The sequence below is a fragment of the Dryobates pubescens genome, chromosome 28 (genome assembly GCF_014839835.1).
Source record: "Dryobates pubescens isolate bDryPub1 chromosome 28, bDryPub1.pri, whole genome shotgun sequence".
In the NCBI taxonomy this organism is placed as follows: domain Eukaryota; kingdom Metazoa; phylum Chordata; class Aves; order Piciformes; family Picidae; genus Dryobates; species Dryobates pubescens.
Window position 1 is genome coordinate 3,709,850 of NC_071639.1, and position 17,580 is coordinate 3,727,429.

The 17,580-nt window shown below is 51.2% G+C and overlaps 1 protein-coding gene across 1 annotated transcript; it reads left to right on the plus strand.

Moving 5' to 3' along the window:
* Window positions 1–721: 721 nt before the first annotated feature.
* On the plus strand, window positions 722–11,700 carry KIAA0408 (KIAA0408 ortholog). The gene is made up of 5 exons (XM_054173985.1): window positions 722–1,203; window positions 2,562–2,903; window positions 3,624–3,703; window positions 4,703–6,053; window positions 11,527–11,700. The coding sequence occupies exons 1-5, from the start codon at window positions 1,159–1,161 to the stop codon at window positions 11,698–11,700; spliced, it is 1,992 nt and encodes a 663-aa protein (XP_054029960.1). The 5' UTR covers window positions 722–1,158.
* Window positions 11,701–17,580: the final 5,880 nt, after the last annotated feature.

The following is a 17,580-nucleotide window of genomic DNA, read 5'->3' on the forward strand; positions in this document are numbered from 1 at the left end:
AGGTCACTTCAGGTCTACTGTTTTTGCCTCCAGAGAAGGGCCACGAGGATGAGCAGAGGGCTGGAGCTGCTCTGCTATGAGGACAGACTGAGGGAGTTGGGGTTGTGCAGTCTGGAGAAGAGAAGGCTCTGAGGAGACCTAATTGTGGCCTTGCAGTATGTGAAGTGGGCTACAAGAAAGCTAGGGAGGGACTTTTGAGGGCATCAGGGAGTGATAGGACTGGGGGGGATGGAGCAAAACTAGAAATGGATAGATTCAGATTGGATGTGAGGAAGAAGTTGTTCCCCATGAGGGTGGTGAGAGACTGGCACAGGTTGCCCTGGGAGGTGGTGGCAGCCTCATGCCTGGAGGTTTTTGCAGCTAGGTTGGATGTGGCTATGAGCAGCCAGATCTAGTGTGAGGTGTCCCTGCCCATGGCAGGGGGCTTGGAACTGGCTGATCCTTGAGGTCCCTTCCAACCCTAACAATTCTATGATTCTGTGACTCTATAAGGCAAGGGGGAGGTGCTGTAGTGACAGGAAGAGAGGCAACAGTTTGAAACTGGAGCAGGACAGATTTAGGTTGGACCTCAGGAGGAAGTTCTTCAGAATGAGGGTGGTGAAATACTGGAACAGGTTGCCCAGGGGGATGGTTAAAGCCTCATCCCTGGAGATGCTCAAGATCAGACTTGGTGTGGCCCTGAGCTGCCTGATCTAATTGGAGCTGTCCCTGCTCACTGCAGGTGGGGGGATTGACAACATGTCCCTTACAACCTGAAGCAATCTGTGATTACTCCAGGAAGGCTTCTTTGGTTCAGGAGATGATACTGTTGAGTTCTGAGGAGGCATCCTCCCTTCTTACTGCTCTGCTGACTCCATCTGTGGCCCTCATTGCTTGGAAACAGCGAAGTTCAGCCCTCAGGTTCCATGAGCAGCTGGGCTTTGGGAGTGAAATCTGAAAGCCCAGGATGAGGTCAGATGTCAAGTCTTTGAACATGGGAATGCTTCTAACCCCCAGCACTACCCCTGCAATGGCCACATGTTCTTCAAGCTGTTACTCTCTTGCAGCCTCCTTCCAAAAGCTGCTGTGGTGGCCTCAGGCTCTGTGAGGGAGCCGGCAGAAGGCTCTGCAGAGGTGCCTGCTCTGTGCTCTTCTTCAGAAGAGCAACTCTCAGCATGAATGTTTATAAAGAGCCAGGGGATTTTTGGCACTGGAAATGATACTGTAAGCAGAAGAGGCTTTTGTGGTGTCACTGGGTTTTTTCTAGGTTATAGTTTATCCCAGTTTCCTGCTTGGAATGTGCTGGGTGACATTTCTTGACACCTTTCCATTTACGAGTGAAGCCACTGGATCTCAGCAGGTGGCATGAAAGAAGGTGACAGCACATTGCTGAATGCCAACCATTGTGCCATACTGGTTTACCACTGCAGTCAGAGGGAGGAATTCCACTTCTCTGACAGCCAGAAGAGTCTATTCCAGTGCAGGTGGTGGGGTATGGGCTGAGAATTCACTTCCTCTCCTTAAACTAACATCCTTTAACAGGCTGTAGGACAGCCAGAGCCTTCTCCCTCCCTCCTATTCCCTCACACTCCCCATCCATCACATCAGGACTGTGTCTACTGCATAGTGTGCTGCTATTTCTTGGAAGCCAACCATACAGCTTCTGGCTCAAGGCAGAGCCATTGACCTCAAGAGATCCCTTCCAAGCTCATCCTGGGTGTGGAAGCCATGCTGTAAAACCACGGCAAAGACTTCACAGTTCTACAGAATCCCAGAATGCCAGGTTGGAAGGGCCCCCAAGGATCACCTGGTCCAACCTTTCTAGGTGATAGTGGAGTTGAAATGAGCTTGCCCAGCAGCCTGGCACGCTGAGTACTATTCCTGTGCAGTGTAGGGGAATCCACTGCTTCCCTTGGGAGATGAAGGGCAGCGAGGCTGGGGAGGGGTCTGGAGCACAAGCTCTATGAGGAGAGGCTGAGGGAGCTGGGGTTGCTGAGCCTGGAGAAGAGGAGGCTCAGGTTGCTCTCTACAACTCCCTGAAGGGTGGTTGTAGCCAGGAGGGAGTTGGTCTCTTCTCCCAGGCAACCAGCAGCAGAACAAGAGGACACAGTCTCAACATGTGCCAGGGGAAGTTTAAGCTGGAGGTGAGGAGAAAATTCTTCCCAGAAAGAGTAATTTGCCACTGGGATGTGCTGCCCAGGGAGGTGGTGGAGTCACTGTCTCTGGAGGTGTTCAAGAGGGGATTGGATGTGGCACTTGGAGCCATGGTTTAGTTAGTCAGGAGGTGTTGGGTGCCAGGTTGGACTTGATGAGCTCTGAGGTCTTTTCCAACCTTACTGATTCTATGATTCTGGGATTCTGTGATTGCAGTGTCTGTGCTCATGGTGAGTTTATGAATGCTAAGAGCTCTTTCCTCATCCTGTGACAGTAATGGTCTGAGAAGTATCCTGCTTTTCTACTGACACATGTCCATCTTTCTGCTTGGAGTGAAGCCTCATCCCAAGCACAGGATGCCTGTATTCTTTCACTCTGAGGTTCATCCCAGTACCATGATTTAACAGAAGGTTCTGTTGGTTTTTCAGCTTTACCAGGAGGTAAGACTTAGAAGGGAGAGCAACATGAATGTCCATGACAATAAGGCCATCCAGAGCAAGATGCTGCAGCTGTCCATGCATTCCCCTACGTTGGATGAGAGGGACACTGTGGAGATGAGCTATCAACACAACGTGACAAATGACAGGATGGAAAAACAGAGCTTGCTCAGTAAACCAGGACAGGATTGTAAAGAAACCAGAGCCAAGGGCAGAAACAACACCCTGTTGATGGACAGCCTGGCCTTTCAGAACCATGAGGAGCCTGCAGACTGCCTCAGCAGCAAAACTTCCCAGAAAAATACCAAGAATTACATTGGTGACCTCAATGTAGTAAGTAAAGTAGCAGCATGCTTCAGTTACAAGGGTGAGGGAAATGCTGAGGGCTTTGGCCTGCCACGTGAACCTAAGCAACTGAGGAAATTCTTTACTCAGAGGGTGGTGGAACACTGCAACAGGTTGCCCAGGGAGGTGGTTGAGAGCCATGGAGACATTCAAGGTCAGGCTTGATGGGGCTCTGAGCAACCTGATCTAGTTGGGGATGTCCTTGCATGCTGCTGGGGGGATTGGACTTGATGACCTCTAGAGGTCCCTTCTAACCCAGTGCATTCTGTGAGCCCATGTCCCTGATTTCAGCTTCCCAGCAGGGCAACACCTCTACTATGCTTGGTTGCATGGTTTAGTTGATTGGGTGGTGTTGGATGATAGGTTGGACATGATGATCTTGAAGGTCTCTACCAACCTGGTCTGGTCTATTCTATTCTATTCTATTCTATTCTATTCTATTCTATTCTATTCTATTCTATTCTATTCTATTCTATTCTATTCTATTCTACTTCCTCCTGGGTTTGCTGCTGCTGGTTGTCTTCTCACTGCATAAATGTTTTACCAGCATGTTCTTTACCCCTCCTCACAGCCTGGGGACAGTTTGATATCTTTCCTTGTGCTGCTTTCTGCTGCTGTGCCTCTTAAATGCAAATCCACCCCAGAATGACTCTGGAGGTAACCATGTGCAAGGCTTATGCTGAGGGCTTGTTTTTCTCTTTCACAAAGGCTCTGAAAGAACTTGCCAGGGTCAGTGAAGAGTTGTGCAGCTATCAAGAAGAAATTAGAAAGAAGTCCAACCACAGAAGGTAAAAAACCACATTTTGACTCTTCATGTGAGAGGAGGAAAATGACCCTTGAGACTCTGCTTCTTTGAAGGGGGCTTTGCTGTTGGGTTTCTGAGGAGCTGGGCAGATGCCATCCTAAGGATGGCATCCCAAGGATCAGTGCTGGGCCCCATGCTCTTTAGCATCTTTATTGATGATCTGGAGGAGGGCATTGAGTCCATCAGCAGTAAATGTGCAGATGACAGCAAGCTGGGGGCAGGAGTTGATCTGCTGGAGGGTAGAGAGGCTCTGCAGAGGGACCTCAACAGGCTGGACGGATGGGCAGAGTCCAAGGGCAGCAGATTGAACACATCCAAGTGCCAGGTGCTGCACATTGGCCACAGCAACCCCAGGCAGTGCTACAGGCTGAGGTCAGAGTGGCTGGAGAGCAGCCAGGCAGAGAGGGCCTGGCACTTTGTGAGTCTGTGATTCTTCCCCTGCCCCAGGCAGTCAGGCAGCTGCATGTCCCTGATGCATTACTGCAGCTGCCTCAGTGTTTGTACCTTTAAAGCAAACAGAGTCAGAGCTGCTGCACTGTTTCTAAGTCCTGGCTGAGAAAGGTGATTCTGGAACAGCTCTCAAGGGAAGATTTGTGCTGTCATGTGTAACCTACACAAGGGATTCACTGGGGCCTTGCTTCATTCAGTTCCTAGCTGGAATCAGCAGAACTCACAAGCTCCACTTTGGGTCCTTACTGTAGGGTAAGGGAGAAAACAAGCAAACCTCCAGAAAAGCTGAGAGAAAGAAAGCAGAAGGAAAGAATTTCAGTGGCAATGGAAAGGAATGCAGGGAAGGAACTTTGTCTTCAGAGCCTTCATTTATGTTACAAATACCCTGGGGCTGCAGCTAGGCTGCTCCCAAAGCTTTTTAAGGCAGGCAGTGTTAAAACACCTGCTCATGGGGGAAAAAAGTGAATCCCTGCCCCCATGGGGGGAATTCTCTCCTTGCTCATCCCTAAAGCACCTCTCCTCTCCTTTCCAGAATGAAGTCACTTCCTTTCCTGGGGGACTTTGAGGAATCCCAAGGCACAGTTATCCTGCCTCAGATGAATCATGTGTCCAGCAATGAATCACAGGCTTTCGAAACAGAGGAGCATCATAACAGGAAGAACCTGATGAGCTCCAGCAAGGCTCTGAGGGACATGTCCCATGGCAGTCTCACCAGGGACAGAGGAGCAGACTGCAGACCCTGGCAGAAGAAAGAAGCTCCACCAGTTCCTCCCCGGAGCACCTCTCGGCACCTAACCAACTCCCTTTCTGCAATCATACAGCTTTCTGAAGCACCACTGAGAGAGCCAGGCAGCAAAAGCAGTGGCAAGGCTCAGGACTGCAGGAGTGGAAGGAAGCTGGGGAATCCTTCACCTGTCACCCAGAGTGACGCAGCAGCAGCCTGTGCAAGCGAGGGGCAGGCCGGGAGGGGTCCTGTGATGGTAGCTGCTGCCACGGCTGGAAGCAGAAATGAGTGCCATGCCCTGACAGGTTTCTGTCACAACACATGGGCCTGTGAGGTGGGCAAAGACAACAGAAGTGACCCTTCCCCCCTGTCAGCCCAGAAGAGTTGTTCAGATGGAAATATGGCCCAAAGCAGCAGGCTGCAGCAGAAACAAACTCCCAAGCCTCACAGCAGCCCTTATTACCGCGCTGACTTTCACGTCCCTGCCACCCTGCACACTGACCTTCTGGAAGACTCCAGGTCTTCCAGAAATGAGACTTTAGCAGCCAAGATTGTTGAGTTTAACAGGGCTGTGTTTCACACAGATAAAGGGAACAACGCTCTGCAGGCAAACCAGGTGCCCCCAGCAGCAGCAGTAGAGCACAGCCCCTGCGGCCCCTTGTGCGACTCCGCTGTTAGCAGGACAGAGACTGGAAATCCACCTTGTGTTTCCAATCCCAGACTGCCTGCAGCCAAGGAGCAAGAAACCAGCCACCCCAGCAAAGCTGTCAGAGCAGCAACAACAGCAGGGCCACAAAAGCAAACAAATGGACTTGCAAGTGGCAGTGGTTACAGGCAGGTGCTCCACGAGCACGAGTGGAGGCCGAGCGACTTCTCCGGCCGGCCGCGTTCCGCCGACTCAAGGTCAAACTATGGAGTGGTTGAGAAGCTCTTGAAAAACTATGAAAAGGCAACAGTGGCTTCTGCCTGCCCTCTGAAGTGCTGCAAGGAGAGGTGGACAAGGGCAAACTCTGAATTCACAGATGGGGCTTGTGAGGCCTTGAGTCAGTGCTTAGAAGCGTTCCAGATTGAGCAAGGAAAGCAAGAATCGCCCAGGAGTGCAGCCAGGCAGACTGGGCAGCAGCTCAAGCAAGGAAAGGAGAGGCAGAAGTTACCAGAGGTAAGGTTCATCATGGAAAAAAAAACAAAACCAAAATAACTCAGTTTGATAGGAAGCTCCAAGATTGTCAAATGAGGCAGGCTAAAAGGATCTTGGAAAGAGCTCTGCAGAAATAGATCCTTTAGGGCAGGATCCGGATGAATCACACAGGCTCACAGCTCCCAGGATGGCAGGGGTTGGAAGGGACCCAAAGAGATCATCCAGTCCAACCCCCACTGCCAGGGCAGGACCATGCAATCTAGCTCAGGTCACACAGGAACACATCCACACAGGCCTTGAAAGTCACCAGAGAAGGAGACCCCACAAGCTCTCTGGGCAGCCTGTTCCAGTGCTCTGAGATCCTCCTTGTGTTGAGGTGCAACCTCCTGTGCTGCAGCTTACATCCATTGCCCCTTGTCCTATCCCAGGGAGCAAGTGAGCAGAGCCTGTCCCCTCCCTCCTGACCCCCAGCCCTCAGATGTGTATAAACAGTTATTAAATCCCCTCTCAGTCTTCTCTTTTCCAGACCAAAAAGCCCCATCAGGCAGCCCTCTCCTCACCAGGCAGTGCTCCAGTCCCCTAGTCATAGACTCACAGAATCAATAAGGTTGGAAAAGACATCAGAGATCATCAAGTCCGACCTGGCACCCAACACCTCATGACTACTAAGCCATGGCTCCAAGTGCCACATCCAATCTCCTCTTGAACACCTCCAGGGATGGGGACTCCACCACCTCCCTGGGCAGCACATTCCAATGGACAATTGCTCTTGCTGGGAAGAACTTTCTCCTCACCTCCAGCCTAAACTGCCCCTGGCACAGCTTGAGACTGTGTCCTCTTGTTCTGGTGCTGCTTGCCTGGGAGAAGAGACCAACCCCCACCTGGCTCCAACCTCCCTTCAGGGAGTTGGAGAGAGCAAGAAGGTCTCCCCTGAGCCTCCTCTTCTCCAGGCTAAGCAACCCCAGCTCCCTCAGCCTCTCCTCACAGGGCTGTGCTCCAGACCCCTCCCCAGCCTCCTTGCCCTTCTCTGGACACCTTCAAGTCTCTCAATGTCCTTCTTAAACTGAAGAGCCCAGAACTGGACACAGGACTACAGGTGTGGCCTGAGCAGTGCTGAGCACAGGGCAGAATGACTTCCCTGCTCCTGCTGGCCACACTCTTCCTGATGCAGGTAGTCATCCTCGTAGCCCTGCACTGGACTCTCTCCAGCAGATCCCTGTGCCTCTTGAACTGGAATCAGGAATCAGGACTATGAATCAGTATGAATCAGGGTGCAAGCTGGAGCAGAGGAGATTCCACATGAATGTAAGGAAAAACTTTTTCACTGTAAGGGTGCTGGAGGCTGGAGCAGGCTGACCAGAGAGCTTGTGGAGTCTCCTTCTCTAGAGACATTCAAAATCCACCTGGCTGTGTTCCTGTGTGACCTGCCCTAGGTGATCCTGCTCTGGCAGGGAGGTTGCACTCAAGGATCTTTCAAGGCTCCTTCCAACCCCTAATATTCTGCCATTCTGTGACTTCCTCTGGAGCTATCAAGAGTTGTGGGAGGGTGGAAGCATGGAACTAAGAATGACCAGTGGAGACATGTGCCAGATTCTGATGTCTGCTGCAGTTGTGTAAAGCTGGATTTTAACTGCAGTGCAGTTCTTCAGGGGACTGCAGCCAGGTCTTAACTCCCTCCCTCCTTCCTTTTGCTGAGGTTGTTTCTTAAGGCTCCCCAGAGCACACTTGGCCATGTCAAAATCCTAGAGGGCTTAGATTGCTTTCTGCAGCATGCAGGGTGCTGCTTGTTTCAAGATATCCTTGGAACTGCCTATGAAAAGGGATATTGTAGCTCCATAATGGATCCAGTCATGCAGCAGTCTCCTCACAGTCATGGCTCAGTTGCAGGCTTCTCCCTGTATGTTCAAGCAGAATATACAGGGAGATTCTGGCATGCCTAATTAATTTCTGTTTGGCTGCATTTCATTTGCAGCAGATCAGAAATGTTGCCTTTGCCCCCATTCTTTCTTGCTGAAAAGGGAAACAGATTGCTTTAGAAACAGGGCAATGGATGTAAGCTGCAGCACAGGAGGCTCCACCTCAACACAAGGGGCAGCTTCTTCGCTGTGAGGGTCACAGGCTCCCCAGAGGGGTTGGGGAGTCTCCTTCTCTGGAGGCTTTCAAAACCCATCTGGATTTGTGTCCATAGGGTTTGTGTCCATAGGGTTTGTGTCCAGTTCTGGGCTCCTCAGTTTAGGAAAGATGTTGAGTTGCTGGAAGGTGTCCAGAGAAGGGCAATGATGCTGGGGAGGGGTCTGGAGCACAGCCCTGTGAGGAGAGGCTGAGGGAGCTGGGGTTGCTTAGCCTGGAGAAGAGGAGGCTCAGGGGAGACCTTCTTGCTCTCTCCAACTCCCTGAAGGGAGGTTGTAGCCAGGTGGGGGTTGGTCTCTTCTCTCAGGCAGCCAGCACCAGAACAAGAGGACACAGTCTCAAGCTGTGCCAGGGGAGGTTTAGACTGGATGTTAGGAAGAAGTTCTTCCCAGCAAGAGGAATTGGCCACTGGGATGTGCTGCCCAGGGAGGTGGTGGAGTCCCCACCCCTGGAGGTGTTCATAAAAGGCTTGGATGTGGCACTTGGAGCCATGGTTTAGTTGTCAGGAGGTGTTAGGTATTAGGCAACAGGTTGGACTTGATGATCTCTGAGGTCTTTTCCAACCTGGTAGATTCTATGGATGTGTTCCTATGCAACCTGTGCTGGATTCTATGGTCCTGCTGTGGCAGGGGGGTTGGACTTGATGCTCTTCCAACCCCTAACATCCTATGATCCTGTGATCCTGTGAAAAGAGACTGCAAGGTGTAGGTTCAGTAAAAGGCCACCAAAAAACCCTTTATCCTGAAGATCTGCTGGGCCAGGAACACAAAGAGATGTGCTCCTTGGTGTCTCAGAAAAGAGAAGGCAAATGTCTTTGGGGCTGAGAAGCTGCAGTGGGTTCAGGCTGTCAGCTGGTGTGCCTTCAACTGGCACAAACTCACAGGCTGCAGTGGAGCTCTGTGGATTGCAACAGCTGAGGATCTGACCATGCAGATTTGCTGCTGCATGGCTCTCTGACAGCCCTGCAGTGATGCAGCAATGTGTTGCTTAGCAGACACATCCTCACTGCAGCACAGACACACAAACCCAGGAAGCTTCTGGTTTCTTTTCATCAGTGAGTGTGGAGAGAAGAAATAATAACCAGGCAAGGACTGAGTTCACAGCAAAGCCCAAAATGACTCTGCTGGGTGTTTTACTCCATAATCTCACATTTTATGTTGTCATTTTCACCTGTACAAAGTGGAGAATGTTGCCTGGTGAGGAGGTATCATTGGAATGGAATGGAATGGGATGGGATGGGATGGGATGGAATGGAATGGAATGGAATGGGATGGGATGGAATGGAATGGAATAGAATAGAATAGAGTAGAATAGAGTAGAATAGAATTGAATTGAATTGAATTGAATTGAATTGAATTGAATTGAATTGAATTGAATTGAATTGAATTGACCAGGTTGGAAAAGACCTTTGAGATCATCAAGTCCAACCTATCACCCAGCGCCATCTGATCAACTCAACCAAGGCACCAAGGGCCTCATCCAGGCTCTTCTAAACACCTCCAGGGATGGGGACTCCACCACCTCCCTGGGCAGCACATTCCAATGGCCAATCTCTCTTTCTGGGAACAATTTCCTCCTAACTTCTAGCCTAAACCTCCCCTGGCACAGCTTGAGACTTTGTCCTCTTGTTCTGGTGCTGGTTGCCTGGGAGAAGAGACCAACCCCACCTGGCTACACCTTCCTTTCAGGTAGTTGTAGAGAGCTTGTTTCCCCTCAGCCTCCTGTTTTCCAGACTAAACACCCCCAGCTTCCTCAGCTGCTCCTCCCCAGCCCTGTTCTCCAGACCCTTCCCCATCGTTTCTGTCCTTCTCTGGACAAGCTCCAGCTCCTCAGTGTAGCTACAGGGGACTGGGGCTGTTTAACCTGGAGAAGAGGAGGCTGAAGTTGAGACCTCATTGCCCTCTATGGCTCCCTGAAAGGAGGTTGCAGTGAGGTGGGAGTTGGTTTTCTTCTCTCTAGTCTCATATGATAGTAGGAGAGGCCATGGCCTGACATTGTGCCAGGGGAGGGTTAGGTTGGAGATTAGGAAAACTTTCTTTGCTGCAAGAGTGGCCAGGGATTGGCACAGGCTGCCCAGGGTGGTGGTGGAGTCCCCATCCCTGCAGGTGTACCAAGAAACCTGTGGCCATGGCACTTTGGGCCATGGTTTAATGGCCATGGTGGTGTTGGCTTGCTGCTTGGACTGGATGATCTTGGAGGGCTTTGCCAAGCCAAACAATTCTGCAGTTCTGTGATCATTCATTGACAAAAACCCCTTCCAAATATGAAAAGCAACGAGAAGTGAAGGTCAGCCTTGGCTTGCACTAACCCTTTGTACCTCTCCTGGTGTCTGACACCTGTCTCCATGTATGCTAAACCCCAGCCACCCCTGTGGGAGTCCCTGTGCATGGCCATGGCTGTTCTTGTGCATTCTCTGCATGGCTCTGCTCCTTTTAATAGCTTCACACCACCTGTTCTGAGCTCATCCCAAATATTTTCCTACATTCCTGCTGCGTTCCACAAAAGCCCTAACTTGTTCAAGCAAGGAATTGCCTTCTGTGTGTAGGGTCATTGTGCCCCTGTACCCAGCACTGGTTAGGCCACACCTTCAGTCCTGTGTCCAGTTCTGGGCCCCTCAGATTAGGAAAGATGTTGAGATGCTGGAAGGTGTCCAGGGAAGGGCAACAAAGCTGGGGAGGGGTCTGGAGCACAGCCCTGTGAGGAGAGGCTGAGGGAGCTGGGGTTGCTTAGCCTGGAGAAGAGGAGGCTCAGGGGAGACCTTCTTGCTCTCTGCAACTCCCTGCAGGGAGGTTGTAGCCAGGTGGGGGTTGGTCTCTTCTCCCAGGCAAGCAGCACCAGAACAAGAGGACACAGTCTCAAGCTGTGCCAGGGGAGGTTTAGGCTGGAGGTGAGGAGAAAGTTCTTCCCAGCAAGAGAGATTGGCCATTGGAATGTGCTGCCCAGGGAGGTGGTGGAGTCACCATCACTGGAGGTATTTAGGAGGAGACTGCATGGGGTTCTTGGTGCCATGGTTTAGTTGATTAGATGGTGCTGGGCGATAGGTTGGACTTGATGATCTCAAAGGTCTCTTCCAACCTGGTTAATTTTATTCTATCCTATCCTATCCTATCCTATCCTATCCTGTTCTATCCTATCCTATCCTATCCTATCCTATCCTATCCTATCCTATCCTATCCTATCCTGTTCTATCCTATCCTATCCTATCCTATCCTATCCTGTTCTATCCTATCCTATCCTATTCTATCCTATTCTATCCTATCCTATCCTATCCTATCCTATCCTATCCTATCCTATCCTATTCTATTCTATTCTATTCTATCCTATTCTATTCTATGCTATTGTGTTCCATTCTGTTCTGTTCTAGATGTCTGTGGCAGCCAAGTGTTCCAGTGGGAAAGGTTTCTCCCGGCCTGCTCGACCAGCCAACCGCCGCTTGCCTTCCCGATGGGCATCCAGGTCGCCCTCCGCGCCGCCGGCCGTCAGGAGAGCAGCTCACAACTGCCCTGTGTCCTTTCGGGCAGAGACCTCTGTAGTCTGAGCCCCCAGCCAGCTTGGATGGCCTTGGGCAAGCTCCACACCTCATCCTTACCCTCTTTGGGATGTCTCAGAGCAAGCAGTTCCCCGCTGCTGCCTCTCGCCCGGGAGAGATCCACCACCGCCGTGCCGGACAAAGCCTTTTGAATCTTAGATCATCTGAATCTTAGAGCATCATCACCATGGTCTTCAGTGTTTTTATTGAGATGAAATAATTACATCCCTGGATTTTTTTTTTTCTCTCTGGGTTTTGGGCTTTTGTTTTGTTGGGGTTTTCTTTTGGGGGGGGGGGGTGGGAGGTCGGTAATAGCTCACGTGGAGTTTCTTTTGGATTCCATCCTTAATTCGCCACTGGGGTTTGAGTTGAACTCAATGTATAGTGCTGTATATCCTGAGCCTTCTGCAGAGGGCAGAAGGGGAAGCTGTGTGCATGCTCCCTGTGTTTTGTAGGTGCATGTGTTGGGCTAGGAAGTGTCCCAGGTCTGTATTTAGAGGAGACAAAACTGTGCTAAGTGTCGACATTGAATCCGCAACCTATATGCCTACATCTCTATCTATAAATATATATATATATAGATATATATATTCTATTCTATTCCTGGGCTTTCTTTGAGGCAGAGGTTTGAAATGCACAGTCCTGATCACAGTTCTATTTTGTACAGCTTTTACATGGCCCCACAGCTCTAGCACTCAATGCACAAAAGCCTAAACCTGCCTTCTTGTGGCTGAGTCGCCGTCCCTGGAGGTGCTCAAGAGGGGATTGGACCTGGCACTTGGTGCCATGGTCTAGTAGGCATGAGGTCTGTGGTGACAGGTTGGACCTGATGATCTCTGAGGTCTTTTCCAACCTTGGTGATTTTATCATTCTGTGATTGTGTGACTGCAGAGAGAAGTTGCCTTGCACAGTTGTGTGCCTGCAGCAGGCTCCCTCGGCTGCCTCCTCAGTCATGCTTCCTGGCATCCTCCTTCCAGCCCCCTACCAACCCAGGTGGAAATACCCCACCCTATTTCTCTTTTTCTGAATGAAGGTCTTTGCTCATTTGTAACACCTGAGCCTTTTGCAGCATTCCTGAGAACCTTCCAGTCCCTTTGCAAGGCTTCAGTGTGCCATTCTGTATAGAGAGCACTGTAAACACTGCAGTGGTTTCAACTGCTGTAACATAACCATTTCTGAAGGGCAGGAAGGGGTTGGGCATGCTCAGCTCTGTAAAACTGAATGGTTTGGGGCTTTGGTTTTTTACCTTCTAGCATTATACTTTGAGGTTTGGCAAACTCAGATCACAGTGGACTGGTTTGACTCCCACTCAGGGCAGGAGAACAAGGACCATTGTTCCCAGTGCTGCAGCCACACTCCTTTTTATTTTGCCTCTTTTCCTAGACTTGAGTGCCTGAGCTTAATCCACTGTTCCTGGCCTGGCTCCTGGCAGTCCCTTCTGATGTTTGCTTGCACTCTGGCAACAAGCTGCATCTAGTACAGAGATCCTGCTTTGAGGTAGGATCACTGTGGTGCCCCAAACCCTAGTAGGCATGTGGCACTGGAGGGATGTTTTGCCACCTGAATGACGTGCAGAGAGCCTGGCTTGTTCCTTCCCACAGCCTGAAAGAAAGATGGATGCTACCCAGACTCATGCTGACCTCTCAGACAGACACTGTCCTGCACCCTTGGAATGGTGTCACCCCTCCCTAGGCTGCTGCTGGATGCACAGTGTGGCAGTGAGGAGAGACAGTACCTCGCAACAGCAGCATCTAGGTGAAAGAGGTGAAGAGGCTCTGCTTCAACATCAGCCTGATCTTGGCTTGCAACTTTTCTTCTTCTCCTCCTTGGAGACACACAGCCTGTTCAAAACTCATCCATTGCTGTGCACATCTCATGTGAGTGTAAAAAGGGTTTCAGAGAGAGCACAGGCTGTTGTCCTAGTGAAGTGTACCCATGGCAATAGGGAGAGTTAATTGTGTTTCATTTCATAGTGATCTCTTGTCCTGCTCCAGTCATGTGGAAATCCATGCCTTTTGCCTTCCTTTCAGGGCCTTCTTCTTCTTTCCTCTGCACAGCTTTCCTTTGGCAGAGGGAGGGAACAGGAGGCCATGTGTTCTGAGCATGCCAGCGTTGGGAGCAAGCAGGCTTTGGAACCACCTTCCCATGCCACTGCTGCTGCCTGCGTGGCAAACCCGGGCTCAGAGCAGCTTGCCCACTCTTAGGCTTCTGGTCCTTTCTAGGTGTGAGTGGTGGGGAAGGTCCCACAAGCATATATGAAGGCTTCAAACAGATCAACAATTTCAGATGTTGTCAGTGGAAAAGGTGAAAGGCCAGAAAATCCTTACACAGAGGAAGAAACCTCTGTGTGCTTGAGTGAGGAAATCAGGAGTGCTGTGAAGTTGCCTGTCCCCCCTAATTCAGGGATTGAGCTGCATTAACCTCCTTAGAATCTGAAAAACAATTGAGCTGATTCACAAGAGAATTTGGAAGGTGGCTTCAGATTCTAGCTGTGACAACAGGCAAACCACAGTGCCTTGCACATGGCCCTTTGAGGTGGCCCTGAGAGCCTGGAGGAGCCCAGCAGCTTCAACTGCCGAAGGCTGCCGAAAGGCTGCGAGCAGAGAGGTGTGAAACAAAAGTCGGTGCTGACTGCAGGGAAACTTCAAATTGCCTCCAGGGCCAAGTTTGTAAGCAGGTTTGTTCTGAAAAACCGGTGGTGCCTCTTTTGTTTGAAGTCTGTGAGGATGAAATGGTTTCCCTTGGTCAGTCAGTGAAGGTGCTGCTGCAGTCCCCTTCGCTTCCTTCGATGTCTGTCCCCTTGTTGAGTACCAGAGAAAGGAGCAAATCTTCACAGCATTCCCTCGTGTGTGTAAGCTTAATGAAATAGGAGGCTTTGGAAATAAACTAAGAGGTCAAGGACAAGTCCATTTTGTCAAGGTTTTCTGTGTCCCTCTACTCTGCTGAGACCCCTCCTGGAGTACTGCATCCAGTGCCAGAGCCCTGTTATGAGAAGGATCTGGAGGTGCTGGAAGGTGTCCAGGAAGGGCCAGGAGGATGAGCAGAGGGCTGGAGCTGCTCTGCTGTGAGCACAGACTGAGGGAGTTGGGGTTGTGCAGGCTGGAGAGGAGAAGGCTCTGAGGTGACCTCATTGTGGCCTTCCAGTATCTGAAGGGGGCTCCAAGAAGGCTGGGGAGGGACTGCTCAGGATCTCAGGGAGTGATAGGACTAGGGGGAATGGAATGAAGCTGGAGGTGGGGAGATTCAGGCTGGAGGGGAGGAGGAAGTTCTTCCCCATGAGAGTGGTGAAGCCCTGGAATGGGTTGTCCAGGGAGGTGATTGGGGCCCCAGCCCTGGAAGTGTTTAAGCCCAGGCTGGATGAGGCTCTGGCCAGCCTGCTGTAGTGTGAGGTGTCCCTGCCCATGGCAGGGGGGTTGGAACTAGATGATCCTTGTGGTCCCTTCCAACCCTGACTCTATGATTCTATGATTCCATGGGGCATCTCTCACCTCTCTGGGCAACCTGGGCCACGGTCTCCCCAGCCTCATCATCTTGGTAGCAGAACTCCTTGCTGTGAGTCCTGACCAAGAAAGGCAAGGAGGGAGGAAGGCTCTTCTTGCCACCCCCAGCAGGTTTTGGTGAATCTTGCCCCATTTCTTTTCCTCAACACAGCAAAAAAACCCCCCTCAACCTTCTCAACTTCTGCTCCTTCTGAAATGCCACGTGGAGACACCCACTCTCTGTGCACTGAAAATGTGCCTCACAACAATGCTCTTGCCCACTGCTGACTAATTGAGCATCACAGAAAGAGGCCAGCTGCAGCAGGTCAGGAACAAGGAAATGCCATTCTTGAATTTCCAAGTTCCTTGGCAGACACACTGAGAATTTGGTTTTCATTACACCCACAGCTTGCAGCTTGCAGCTGGATGAAAAGGAGCTGGGAGAGGAGAGGGAATTCGTCCACCTCCGTCGCTTCAGTGAGGCTTTGAGCCCCAGAGCTCTTTAATGCAGTCACACAAGGAGAACTTCTGATCACTAGGCTTGGTTTGGCAGCATCATAAATGACTGGGGAGCAGCTCAGTCATGAAACTGGGGGGGTTGGGAACACCACTCTTCTCCCCACGGGAAGCCTGCAGCGTGAGATCATGCTGGAGGTGAGATGTTAGGACCTTAAAGCTCTGCCCTGGTCCTTGGTTGTCTTCCAGCTGTGTTTTTATCTGCAGCCCTGTGGAGCAGGCATTAGCATCCTTGGGTTTGAAGTGAAGGACAATGAGGCAGGCAAAGAAACAGCAGGAAACTCTTGACTTTCTGGGGGGAAGTGGAGGCAGAGTGAGAGGTCTGGAGGGACCTGGGGGTACTGGTTGATAGTAGGCTGAACATGAGCCAGCAGTGTGCCCAGGTGGCCAAGAAGGCCAAGGGCATCCTGGCCTGCATCAGGAACAGTGTGGCCAGCAGGAGCAGGGAGATCATTCTGTCCTGTGCTCAGCACTGGTTAGGCCACACCTTGAGTCCTGTGTCCAGTTCTGGGCCCCTCAGTTTAGGAAAGATGTTGAGATGCTGGAAGGTGTCCAGAGAAGGGCAACAAAGCTGGGGAGGGGTCTGGAGCACAGCCCTGTGAGGAGAGGCTGAGGGAGCTGGGGTTGCTTAGCCTGCAGAAGAGGAGGCTCAGGGGAGACCTTTTGCTCTCTCCAACTCCCTGAAGGGAGGTTGTAGCCAGGTGGGGGTTGGTCTCTTCTCCCAGGCAACCAGCACCAGAACAAGAGGACACAGTCTCAAGCTGTGCCAGGGGAGGTTTAGGCTGGAGGTGAGGAGAAAGTTCTGACCAGCAAGAGGAATTGGCCACTGGAATGTGCTGCCCAGGGAGGTGGTGGAGTCACCATCCCTGGAGGTGTTCATAAAAGGCTTGCATGTGGCACTTGGAGTCATGGTTTAGTTGCCAGGAGGTGTTAGGTATTAGGCAATAGGTTGGACTTGATGATCTCTGAGGTCTTTTCCAACCTGGTTGATTCTCTGATGCTATGAGAAGATCAGAGCAGAAGTGGCTCTGTGTAAGATGGGTTGTGTGGGTTTATTCTACTGCCCTCTCAAGTGGGAAAGAATGAAGACTCCACCACCCTCCAAGCCAAATGTTCAGATGGATGTAATCTCACCTAATGCTGGGGAAGGGAAAAGCCAGCTGCTTGTGCATTGAAGTGGGTGACAGACTTGTCCAGTGCCCAAGGAGGCCACCAGCATCCTGGCCTGGATTGGGAACAGTGTGGTCAGCAGGAGCAGGGAATGGATTGTGCCCCTGTACTGAGCACTGGTGAGGCCACACCTTGAGTGCTGAGTTCAGTTTTGGGCCCCTCACTACAGGAAGAACATTGAGGGGCTGCAGCTTGTTCAGGCAAAGCTGGTGAGGGGTCTGGAGAACAGGAATGGTGAGGAGCAGCTGAGGGAACTGGGAGTGTTTAGTCTGGAGAAGAAGAGGCTGAGGGGAGACCTTTACAACTCCCTGACAGGAGGTTGGAGTGAGGTGAAGGTTGGTCTTTTCTTCCTAGATAGAACAAGAGGAAATGGCCTAAAATTGTGCCAGGGGAGGAGCAATTTCTTTCCTGCAAGAGTGGTCAGGCTGCCCAGGGAGGTGGTGGAGTCACTGTCCCTGGAGGTGGCCCTGGAGTAGATGTCGTCTAGTGGTCATGGAGGTGTTGGGTAGGAGGTTGGACTTAATGGTCTCAGAGGTCTTTTCCAGCCTTAGTGTTCCATGATTCACATCCCTGAATTTGGGAGAGCACTGAGAATCAGAGCCACGAAAGAAGGACCTGAGCAGACCCAAGGAAAAATCTTCTCTTTGACGAACAAATCTCTCCCAGCTACACTTGGGCAAGGTTTGCTGAGTGTGAGTCCTAGCTGGGAGAAGGTGTGGGCATC